The following is a 13,616-nucleotide window of genomic DNA, read 5'->3' as shown; positions in this document are numbered from 1 at the left end:
ATTTAACTTTACAGTTAAGAGTGTACCTTCGTCCTTAAATGTACCTGCAGATTTCTTATCACGTTTACACAATATAGAAGATTTCGAAGATTTTAATGAAGACCCCTCATTAGATGAAGAGGTCATTAACTTATTTATGGTTAATATATGGAATATGCCTTATGCACAACTTTCTATTAAGGATCATCAAGAAAAGGATCCCGAATTGAGCCCTATAATTGCTAGGTTGAAAAACAGAGAGGAGGTTCAGGGATATAAACTTGTAATGGATATCCTATGCAAGCGTACTAAAGCTTTGAAGAACCCTTACAAGATTTGTTTGCCCAGGAGTTTATCAAGAAACATCATTGAATTCTACCACTCTTATATTCTTCCAGGGGCGCACTTGGGTTTTTCCAAATGTGCTTCTAAGATCTGTGCAAGATATACGTGGCCAGAAATGATAGCAGAAATTCGAGATTATGTGACTTCTTGTATTGAGTGCCAGAAGTCCAAAAGTAAGAATACTAAACCTATGGGATAGTTGGTATCAACCTATGAGACGTTTCCAAACGGGAGATGGTCTTGTGACGTCATTGGACCACTCGTACAGTCCAGTTCGGGCCGATTTTGTTTAATTGTTGTAGATTCTTTTACGAAAAGAATTTTCTTAGAACCTTTTAGAACTTTATCTAGCCAGGTTATAATTAACAAGCTATACAAGTTGATGTGCCGTCATGGATTTATTCACGCCTTATGCCATGACAATCACTCTGTGTTCGTATCAGCAAGATTCCAGGATTTCTTGTATGCAAACGGTATCAGGGATATTAGAATCGCACCGTACCACAGTGGAAGTAACGCAAGTGAACGTTACATACGAGTGATCAAGGACTCTTTGAAAGCATACTTTGCAACGAAGCAACATCATTGGGACAAAGGCATTCATGAAATTGAATTTTCTCTGAATACATCTGTCCACTCAGAACATAAACACAGTCCGATGGAATTAGTATATACATATCCAGTGTTTGATCCACTAGATGTGAAATGGAATGTTGATTCTCTTGATGTTCGACACAGGGATCCAGATATCTGGTTGAATGCCTTGCGGAATATGGAACGAGCATGGCTGCGTAGAAAGAAGCTATACGACAAAAACAGAGTAATGTCATCATATCGAGTAGGAGATAAATTATTAATTAAGTCCCAATTCCAATCTTCCCTTGCAGATAAGGTTACGAAAAGCTTATGTCATCGATGGCTAGGGCCATACACTGTTATTAAGCTGTTAACGAAAAATACAGTCCAGGTACAAAATGATTCGGACGAGCGTGATATTAGGAAATGTCACGTCTCTTTAACAAAGAAATTTAGGGTACCACGATCATAAAGATATGTGTTTACAATTCTGTAAATTGTTATAGTGGGATAACTTAGTGTAAAAGTGATGGTATTGGTAGATATTTCTATATGAATACATCATAATTTCATAGTTCATTTTTGCATATGTATATAGTAAAATCATTGATATCATTCTTGTATAAATGTTATTTATTTGTATTGTTCCGGAAGTCAGTCATTAGGAATTGTAGTATGATTGTTATCATTTGTATGTTCCTAAGTTGTAAAAATTTAAATTAATGTGTGCACATATACTAAAGTACTTTTATTTTCAGGAATAACAAAGATCTTATTGTAAATTGGAAGATGTAAAGTCGCTGATTCGACTATTCCATAATTATGTATTTGGCCTTATTATGTGGATATTATGGAATGAATGAACTCATCACTCTCATAATTTATCATCTAGTCATTGAGAAATTGGAAATACCTGAAGAAATCTACCATCAAGATAACTATTAATACTCACACATATATAGATTTGAAAATAATGGAAAGAATTAAATTTGTCAACTGTTAAGACAAATATAAATGCTTATATTTGAAGTTATATATGATGATAAAATTCTATATATTTATTCTATATATTCCATATTATTCAGCTTCTTATTTATTGTAAAATAGGAGATCAATATATATATATATATATATATATATATATATATATATATATATATATATATATATATATATATATATAGGTATGTATGTATAGAGCAGATTTTGTATTATTTTAGATATGCAGTTTTGGTTATGTATTTATAATTTATGAATGTATATTGTTGTCATACAGTAGATTTTTATTACTTTACGTAGTTATTTGGGAATTTTCTTTAGTTCTATTCTGTTTAAGTTTTGCATTTAATTTTATTTAATTTCCTTTGGTTTTCTTATTTTGGGTTAGTTTATAGTAGTTAATAGTAATTAACAATTATTCGACAACAATAACTTCATAATAGCATTTAGCTTACAGGTTGTTATACATTAGTGACATTAGACTTAAGAAACTAGATTATTATAAAAAATATTGCATTTTTTTAAATGGACGAAGGGATGTGTGTAACGATTAGAGATTTAAATCTCTATTCCGTAGTTTAAAAAAAAGGAAAGGTCTCTCGAGAGTCCGGATAATTTGGTTTAGTTTCCTACCCTGTAGTGCTTTCAGCTACTGTCGAGAGGAAGCTTAGTATCGTTCTCCGTATGCTTGGTTGTCAGCGCCAACGGTGATTTTTGGAACTACTCGTTCTACGTTTGAATAGCTCCGGGTTGGGCTAGATATAATAGTTCGGAATTGCAAAGGTGCAACATCACCTAATAAGCGAAGTAAAAATCGGCGGAGAAAATGTCTTTACAATGTTTGAGAATTCCAAGTATAATTAATCGTGAAGTTATTACCAGAATTGTTATATAGAGCAAATCCTAATATGAAGTTAATATATATATCTTCTTATCGTGAAGTGTGTTTGAGTAAGAAAAAGGATTTCGAAGTAAGTTTCATTACTAGTGACCATTTTGATTGTGATCAACATGTGATAATCGGTCATTTAAGGTGGTGTATTTCGTTATTGAATTTTGGAAGATCTCCTATTATTCAATTTATACAGTAAATTGGTAAGTTCTTTAAATATATTTATATATTTAAGGTTAATATTTTTGTATCTATTTTGAAGATTGTTGTAATTCAATTCCTATCAGTTGTCAAGTCACTTGCTTAGATTTTTGTATTCAACTCTATTTGACCATATATAAATCATACAGTAAGAATTACCTTCTTTTCTTATATAATTAATCACTATATAAACCTTAGTTAGCGCATTTGTACTTGACATTTTGAACTTTAGATGAGTAATTATTTACTTTTTCGATGTGATATAAATTCACGTCATTTTTAAAATAATAATACTAAAAATAATTCTCCCAGATTTTGCTGAGCTAGATTCCTATTCTGAACAATTATCCTGAATTAAAGGACCTGAAGCTAATATTCTATTCTGTGTAACTGCATTTTTGTTTAGATTTTTTTATTTTCTAATGTGCGTTACAATATATATATATATATATATATATATATATATATATATATATATATATATATATATATATATATGTGTGTGTGTGTGTGTGTGTATGCAGGCCCGTATCCAGCCCAAAAATTTAGGGGAGCCCGACCCAATCATATTATACTTTATCACCATATTATAGACGGATCCAAAATTTAACGAAATTCGTACAGAAAAAAATATTTTTGATTCTTCATATTGCAACAAAACTACGAAAATTAATTAATAGAAAAGAAAACTAGAAAGTTAAGAATTACTTGTTTTGCCGGGACAGAGAAAATAGATACATATAGCTCGAATTACCTATATACTTACACATTATGTATGTCCATGTTTCGCAAGTAATTTTCAATCAATATAAAATTTCAACATAATGAACGCACGATTAGTTTTCTCGAATAAATACCACATGCACGGCTGAGGGCTCAGGAATAAGCTTAATCTATGTTACGGCACTGGATATATGCTTATGTAATACATTACGACCTTATGAACTTGTATAAGAAACATAATGTACTTGAAGTGAGACGCGAACTTGAAGTGAGACGTGAAGTGAAACGTCGGACTTTGAATCTAACTTGTTTGGTGATCCAATCCGAAACCACAGATAGCAAAGATGAGTGCCGTAGCTCCCACCACAAGGTTAAAGAAGTTCCTGTTTTAAAGTGTCAATTAAACACTGATATGTGAAACGGTAATAAAGCATTTGGTCAATTTGATACAAAATATAATGTAGTAATAATTTACTCTATTTGTTAAGATAAGGAACATTATATTTTGTTTCTAAAATGACAGTCAAAGCAGAATGTATTGGATAATAACTGAGAAATTGTAAATTTCAATTTCGGTGCGATTAAATACATTCGTACTCCTATGTGTTGCGTTATCCGTTAGGAGGTATTGAACAATTTTGATTCAAAGGAAGGAAATAAACTACTGTATAGTACTGGAGTTAATAATAGAGTTTAATTGTATAGGCAGTACTGAGGGTATTTGAGACAAAGTCTATTGCTGAAAGTGAAATATGGGTTACTATTGTTTCTTTATCCTAGGTATGTTATACTCACTGATGATTCAAGCTGAAACACACACATGGAAAACATTAGAGCTAGCAAATTAGCTACGAAGAGATACAGTACATCACACCATAATTCTAAGTGAAAAATGAAGGCAAAAAACAAGAAGCGGAAACGACAGACTGTACGATAATAATACTTCCACAATTTTAATTTCACACTATTTATTTCGAGACTTTCGAGACGAGACTTTCGGATCGTAGCTGCGGGATCACTAGGGATGGTATCGAGACGAGACCGAGACCGAGATCGAGACAAGCATCTGTTGACCGAGACGAGTCCGAGACGGCGATTTTTGACTCGAGACGAGATCGAGACCGAGACTGCTACTTATCAATCGAGACGAGACCGAGACTGTATAAAGTCTTGTCTCGTCTCGTCTCGATACAATCCCTAGTGATCCCGCAGCTACGATCCGTGGTGGCCCCACTTCGGTTTTGAAAATTATACCACCAGCGGCAGAGACTCAACGAAACGCCAACGAACCACAAAATTTCTCCCCAAAATATGTTAAATCGCCCATATGCTTGATTTGTTTATATTCAGGTGAGTGTAAAAAACACTAGGGGGAAAAAAGCAAGTATCCCAATGTGGGCACGAACCTTCAACCTTAAGTTTACTTGCCGCATATTCTTCTGACTTCGCCACGGAAACGATGAAGAAAATCTCGCTTGTAGAAGGATAAATTATTGAGGTCTTAATTTAGCCAATCAAACAAATCCCTCTATGAGAGCCATCGAGTTCTATGAGATGGTACTGTCAACCGTTTCGAGATTTATTGCTTTCTGGTGGGGTACTATCTATGTGCAAAATTTGAGAAAATCGCCGACGCGCACCTTCGGAAATTCTCCTCTTTAGTGCAATGTTGACAAGAGATGGTGTGGATCAATGAAACCTTGATCCACAAAATACTGACCCACTACACATCGTGACCCACAATGACTCAACACCCAACGTGACCCATTCACCCTCCATGACCCACTCTGACCCACCACCAACTATAAACAACTCTGAACCATTGTGACCAACTCCGACCCACTAAAATACATCGTCATTAAGTTTGATCCATTATCCACGCCACCCTCTCTACTGACTTAAGAGGTTATATTTGTAATAAACCAATTTTTTCAGTAGTTAACTCCTCTAAAAACTCATAGCCTGCATCTCAAAAGCCAAGCAGTAAGTTCTATTGCCATTGTTACAACTGGAAATATCAAAATCCAAAAGAGCATGAACTTCTTTCTTCATTACAACCAAATGAAAAAAAGAAGAAAAATGGAGGTCTTGAAAGTAAAACGTAGACAAAGTTGCCAGTGTTCAGAAAATGCTATCTAGAAGGCACTGAGCAGAATGGGTTGGTGGATCAATGGGTCAGTGTGAGTCACAGTGATGGCGTTTCGCAGTGGGTCACGCCTTGCTGACCTACGATCCACTGACCCACTCATAAATCTTGACCCATTTGACCCACCGACCAACTCAATCTCTGATTTTACATTTAGTATATCATTTAAAAGACGAAACATACATCTACACAATTTTTTCTCGATTGCGAAGGCTAGCTTGATACATATACTAGTTGAGATGGTAATTTCTTCTTAAGGTGAGAAATTGATATGATTAAAGAGACCATTTTGAAGTGGTTACAAACTACATTCCAAAGTTATTAGAAACGCTTTCGCGACCCCAGAAAACTATTACTTCGACAAATATTTAAGTAAGTTTTTACATTTTATTAATCATATCTCCAAGCCCCTCATCCTGTAAAGATGGGGATGAATTTGGATATAACGCCATTGAGTGCCTCACTACTCATCTCAACGACCGAGAAAACAATGGATAACACTTTACAATCAGTCATTTTACACTATTTTTACATGCCACTCTTCCCAACTTCAATCCCTTGAGGTATCTGAATTCCACAATATTTTTTTCCTTAGATTGAAAGTAATATGTCTCCCATGTTAGGTAAAAGTTGCTCCAGACATTCCGGAGTTTCGCTGGAATATACACGTATACATACATCAAAACATTTGGAGCTGTGTGAGCAATGCTTTTGATGTTGCTCCTGTAAATTCAAAATCTAGGAGGCATAGTCGCTCATACCAAAACGTGGCATTAAATGACATTGTGTTTGTAACAGTGTCACGAACTCAAACTATGGATTTGACACTAATCTCAGTCACTTGAGACATTTTATTTTTCATCCTTTATCGCCCGCCATAATAATGGGTTTTGAATCAATTGAATTGATTTTGAGTTTAACGTCCCGTCAGCAGTGAGGCTATATGAGACGTAGACCTACTAATTAACGCGAACTACATGAGCTCTCGCTGGGGGCCGAATCTGGGTCTCCCACACCGAAAGCGTGTACGCTATACGCTTAACCACAAAGGAGCTTTACGATGAAAGTTAAATTTGGACTTTAACGCTTTCGTAGTTGTAATTATTAATTTCTGCAACAACGAAAACTATGGATTCGACACTAATATCGATCGCTTTTACTTTATATATATTGGCGGAGAGAAAGGGACCACATCCATATACAAAAGCCTTGCAGATTATTGAACTGAAATCCTTTGGAAAGAAATCCTATTCTGCCTTCTTTCTCGAGTATAAATAAGTCTCTTAGACATGACTTCGTGTTCGTAAATTTCCTGTTTACATAGTTTTGGGGATCGGGAGTTTTGTGTCTGTAACGAAGATTGGAGTTTGTATAATAATTTCTGCTTATATCCAAATAGTCTCTTTACCTTTCAGAAAGCGTAAATCACTTGCTGTAATGAGAAAATTCAGAAGTAACTTTCGATGACAAATAGCTCCAAATAAATACACTACATAATTTATTCATTGCGATAATATTATTTTCTTAATTTGTATTTAACATTCACATATATCATACAATACCAACGTACTGTGAACACCTGTTATATTTTAAACATAATAATCACTTTGTTCTGCAATGATTGTATGTTATATATATACAACTGACGTATTTTAATGTAATTATTTTATATAATTTTTCATGCATTGCGGAAAATAGAATTTCATAAAAAAACATTGACAGATGGGGATCGAACCCTAGACCTTACGATTTGAAATTCAACGGCGTACCACTGAACTAACACAAGCAATCCACGAGTAATACTTCTAGCGATATATAACGGTATTTAAGATAATAATTGCATTCATATCCACTGCAAACGCTGTTTTTGTTCTACTTTGACTTTTATTTTAGTACTCAGGAGAGAATAATGTTCTATGTCTTAACTTTTACCATTCTTTTACATATGGAAAGATTCGTTTACGTATCTAAATATTCCATTAAGTATGGAGAGCAAAATGACAAACAAGCATGTGCTGGCATTTATACAGTTTCGAAATATTGTATCATTAAGTATTTCAATCAATGTTGCTTTTTTATATATAATTGGTAACAAGTCTTATTATATTTAAAAGAAGAAAAACACATCTGCAAGATTTTTCCCGATTGCAAAGATTGGCTTCGAGGTTCGAACCTGGTTTACTTTTTCCCGAAGATACCCGAAGTTGGACTTAGAAAATTTTTGCCTTGAAACAGCAATAAAGAATGCGCTCAACCTTTTAGAGACAAGGTGTACAACAACAAATCTAATTTTAATCTTGGAAGATAATTCACGACGACAAGAGATTTTCAATCGGATAATAACCAAAATTCTCTGCTTTATAGTTAACATTCACGTTCTTCCTGGATTTGTTTTTGCTCTGTGAGTATATAGATCCTTGATTTGAAACCGTGCACTTTAACAGCTTTATAATTTTTGTACAAATACTTATATTACTTCTTCTGTTCGTTGGTTACTATCGAGACTCTAATTTGCGTATATTTTAATGCAGGGGCTCACTGAATGAGTGGTAGAGTGGTTATTTCTGCTATTTGGGGGTCCCTCATTTAATTTCCAGCGCGGTGACTCAGTGATAGAGTAATTACCTTTGCTAGTTGATGTCCCTGATGGAATTTCAAACTACTGGCTCAGTGGTAGAGTGCTTCCTTGTGTTACTAGGGATTTTCTCATTTAATCTCCAGTGCGGTAATTCAGTGGAAGAGTGTTTCCTTCTGTTACTTGAGATTACTCACAGATAGAGTGTTTACTTGTGCTACTTGGGGGTACCTCATTTAATATCCACGGCGATCACTTAGTGGTAGAGTGATTTCCTTCGGTGTGATTTTAATTTTACAGATAATTTCAACAATAATTAATATGTTGGTTCATTTTCCTTTTTACTTATCTTTCATCACCAATAATTTGTCTTAAATAGTGAATTGTTAACCTAACTAAACTAAGTAAGTAACCTTATTGCCTGAGGTTCAATGTTGAGTTCACAAAAGCTCTCTATTGACATCTATCCTTAGCCAAGTGCATCTACTTTGTACTGCGAAATCCATCTTAATATTGTCCTCCCATTTTCGTCTATGTGCTCTCTTTTACTAGTTAAAATTTTGAAAGTATTTCCATCCTAGCTACATGACATGTCCATCGGAGCCTCCTAGACTTGATGACCCTAATAATACTAACTACATAATTCCACCGTTTTCTTTCCTCTTCCTGTCCAAATATATATATGTTTCAGGAATTGCTTACCTACTCGGTATAATTATTTAACTAGTACTACGGTGGCCCCGCCTATTGTAGTCGCTAACGCTCTTGCTATGCTGTAAGCGGTCACGGTTTCGATTTCCGGTGGGGACACTCGATTATAAAAAGTGTAACAGCTTTTTTTCAGGCCATCCACCTTGAATACAGTTTTCCTCGCTTTTTTATCATTTACATCAGGCAAATGCAAGGATCAATCCTACCTTATAGGTCCCACACTGCTTTATTTCTTCCCCCAACCCTTTCTTTATTCCCTTTCCCCCGATAATGTAATCGCCGAAAAAGCGTTGTCCCTCAAACGTAACAGGCTAAATGGACATAAGATACCGAAAGCCCAGTAATCTAAATCCTACATCCTAACTAGTACTCAACTCTTCCTTTTCATCCAAACTATGTTTTATCTGTAATATACATTTACGCAGTATTATACACCCTCACAACCTGTCAAATTATAAAAATCACTGAAAGTAGTAATACTATTTCAACTTATTGTTCTAGTTTGTTTCAGAAATTTTCATTCTTCTTTACACCAATATGTATTTAAATAAATAGATTCAACCGTTAAAAGACAGTTATTTTACAAAAAACGAAATAATTTGAAGTAATTTACTCACAAGTAACAAAGTTTCACTGATTCTTGAATCACAGGGTTATCATTCATTTGCTTTGGATTATTCTTTATCATATCTTTTAATTGTAGCCGATATTTTAAAAGCGTAAAGTATCTAGTGGAGTGACAAACATATAATCAAAGCACTGTGTTAACCTACCTCTATAACATTTAATGACTCCCAAGCTATAGCTCAAATTCATTTCAAGGTTCTTAGTATTCTTAAGGATATCAAACTTTTTTCTTTGAAACTTCAAGTCAAGTTTAGAACAAAGAATGACGCAGTCATAAAATATGTCTTTACTGTTCGATAGGAAGCAAAATATTTTACTTGGTTATTAAATAAAGACAGAGAGAGAAAAAACACATCTGATATTCAAGTGTCGGTTCCACATAATTGGATTACAGTTTCCGCTAATCAAATTTTGGGTTCGTCCAAGACGAAGCGCATGGCTTTTTCATCATTCACTTGCCCTCCGTTAACTTTAGGGATAAACTTATTTGTGAAACCAAAAGGATTCATATGGGATTTTCTCTAATAACGAAACATGTGTGACAAGACACCATATAATCTATATGTTTCAAGTTCAACAATCTTTATCAATCATTTGCAATTCTACATGAGTCTGTGAAATTACAGTGAAAATTTGTCAGAATTTTCCCAACATATTATTTTAATAAGAACAATATATTGGAAAAACCTAAGAACACAATTCTTGTAAGTCATATTTCAGAGACTAATACTATTAAAATAATTTTACTGTGAAACCAGTGTCAAATACGTTTCAAAGATTAGATTTTCCGCAACTCTTCGAGAAAATCAAGTAATTGTCCTTTATTTTAAAAGTATGAAGTCGACTAAAAGAAATTTTTAAGTTAGACCAGACATTTTCCTAGAATGCACAAATTTAGTTACTTATTTGGCTAAAACAATTTCAATACATTACCTTAGGTGTTGCAAAATACCCCGCCACAGCCTTATAATTCTCTTTCCAAAAAGAATGGGCAAACAGTAACAAAGGAACCATACAGAAAGAGGGGAAAGTAACCGCTATTGAAGTATGGCTCACAAACTTTTCCACCCTTCAAACTTGTTTTGACACTCACAAACACTTTTACTCTTAAAGTTAAAAATGAGAAACCCTTTTCAAACACAATAACAAATATCCGATACTAATCGAAAAGACATGGAATGATTATGAAATAAAACACTAAATTTTAATTACATTTCTATTCTAATTTCTTTTTATTTTTTATTCGACGTTTACATTTTTTCTTTTCTTTTCTAAATTTTTCTTCTTTAAACGTAAACGTTCTAGGGCTTCAACTCTTTTCACTGCAATTAAAATGTTTTTTTTTACGTCGCCTTCTAGTGGGAAGAGTTCCCATAGGTCTTCTTCTCCTTGTTGTTCTTCACGTTTCCTTTTCAGTGCTTCCGCTGACTTCTTTGTATTTCTTATTTTGTCTTCATTTTTAACCGACAATAAAATCCCATCTAATTCGTTAAATGTGTTAAGAAGATCAAACGACGTTGATGGTTTTGACCCGTTCATCCTATAAGAAAAAAAGATACAAAATTATCAATAACAAATATTTTAAAATATATATACACAGTAATAAACTAGATTTTTAAAGACTTCATTTAACCAAAGAACGTACTGCTAAAATTGTATCAATATAAGTAAGACACTGTGATTTTCACAATATTTTTCTTTCCTCTCACGAATTCACGCATTCAGTTTTATAACTACCGATACCGATTCCAAGAAAATACAAGAATCATAATTGTTGATTCTATTCTAATAAAATAAATAGGTACTGTACAATCATCACGACCGTAAATCGTACCACATTTCGTACGATACAAGTAAAGTCAATATAATTTAATCTTCACTTACTTAAATTTATGAAAAACATTTGTCAGTCTTATTTCTCAAATAAAATTCTTGTAGTTATTCGTTTAGCGCTTACGATCCCCCTTAACATGACAAATTCTGTTTCATTTTACATTAATAAGCACAACCGCTGTAACTATATGATTTTTTAAAAAATGTTGACAATAGAATACAATGATATTTCTCACCTAAATACGCGTATTAGTTCTTAAAACGTCAGCCTTCAGTACAAGTAATCCCTGGATCAACTCCCCCATTGATAAATCGATTTCATGATAATTGTCCTTCCAACCAGGATCAAATTTCATTAATTTTTCCTTTTCTGGAATTTTCCTAAACAGTTTATACCGTAGTTGAAGAACAAAGTACATATAACTGTACAGGAAGTTATAGTTTGTAACCCTCCCGGCAAAATTTCTGAGTGTCTTCCTGATCTAATATTAGTCTTTTCTTATTCTCAAGTTTCATTCCTACACAAGATTATATAAAAAATTCATTAATAAATACAAAAAAATAATAAACGAAACATACGCCTATCAAACACTTCCATTTACAAAATAACATAGGGTAATCGAGAACAATTTTTTAAAGATCGTACCATATTAGTTTGGAGGTCACAAAAACGTATGAAAGTAAACTAATGAGAAACAACATGTTTAATCAGTTATTCAGTAGTCCTATTGAATCACCACGTTAATAGAGGGAGAAAAATCATCAAGAAAAAACAGCAAACAGTTCTCAAAGAAGAATAAAGAATATTATTCTCCATACGCACATTTTCAATAAGGTCTTCTACTTAAAATATATACTTCATTTGATTTTTCCTTACTTAGATTCTAACCAAATTTGTGTAACATAAAACATGAATTCAGCTTTAACAAAATATTTTGACAAGTTGTCTGATTTCGCTAACACTTCTGCTTTGGTGCAAGCGGTCCCGGTTTCAATTTCCGGTGCGGGCACTGAATCGACTATAAAGTGCAAAAGCTTTTCAGGTCAAGCAACATGGGTGAAAATTCCCTCATTCAGACCGAACAAATTTTAATAGGTTCCTTCCCTTTCATTGAATATTGTGGGCGCCAATGGGACGTACGCATCGATTTTAATAATTTTAGGTACCAACAGTTTAAAAATCTAATTCCTTTATATATTAATTAATACAAACTCATAACCCTCTGTGAAAAATTTCATACATCCCTTCCATTAATAAAATTTTACGTAAAAGGTAAGTCAAATCTACAGCATTTGTCTGCAAGTCACTAGTTTAATCCAAACTGATATCACAAGGGTTTCTGTCTCTTTCTTTAGCTAACAACTATATTTGGTTTCAGGACACGGTGGCTTAGTGGTAAAGCGCTTACCTCTGGTGCGAGGAGGTCTCTGGTTCAATCACGGCTAAGTAAGTTTGCGGTGGACAATATCGTCTGGGTGGGTTTCCTCCCATTTTCACATGTCTTAATAGTTCATCCGATTTATCGCAACGAAAATATTTATGGCACGTTAAATTCAAAGATTTCATTTCGTTTCATTTTAGAAAAGAAGTAATTTATATTTTCTGCATACTGACAAGTAAACCTTACGTTTGGGTGAATCGAGTTGCTGACTGAGACACATATTAAAAAGTAGTACTAATTGTGGTCAGTATTTCAGTGAAGTTATAGGTGCGAAGCTCCAGGGGTTTAGGAGATATAGCTACCAGAACATCACATGGAAGTACAGAATAGTCTTCATACACTTGGAGGTAAAAGGTCTGTAAGACGTCTTGTAACGACAAAAGGTGAATAAACAATATATGGGTACATATTAGGAGTAGGAGGAAGTCATATAGTAAGTGTATACTTGACGGCGGCCATCTTGAAATCCGCCATTTTGAATTAAGGTTAAGTTTTTAAAATAGGAATAGGGTCATGTGATACATGACTTAAGGCGCAAATTTAATCAGAAGAACAATAGTGACGTTA

At 33.8% G+C, this 13,616-nt stretch overlaps 1 protein-coding gene across 1 annotated transcript; it reads left to right on the top strand.

Annotated features, from left to right (window-relative positions):
* Positions 1-706: 706 nt before the first annotated feature.
* Positions 707-1,372, top strand: LOC145673946 (uncharacterized). Its single transcript, XM_081743763.1, has one exon. The coding sequence runs from the start codon at positions 707-709 to the stop codon at positions 1,370-1,372; it is 666 nt and encodes a 221-aa protein (XP_081599889.1).
* The last annotated feature ends 12,244 nt before the right edge of the window (positions 1,373-13,616 follow it).

Source organism: Thermobia domestica, chromosome 17, assembly GCF_964235325.1.
Source record: "Thermobia domestica chromosome 17, izTheDome1.hap1.1, whole genome shotgun sequence".
Classification (NCBI taxonomy): Eukaryota; Metazoa; Arthropoda; class Insecta; order Zygentoma; family Lepismatidae; genus Thermobia; species Thermobia domestica.
Note: the sequence above shows the minus strand (reverse complement) of the source record. Positions and strands in the feature narration are given on the sequence as shown.

What these genes read in the sequence shown, in the direction of transcription:
- LOC145673946 (XM_081743763.1), top strand. Translation starts at nt 707, where the DNA reads ATGTGCCGTCATGGATTTATTCACGCCTTATGCCATGACAATCACTCT.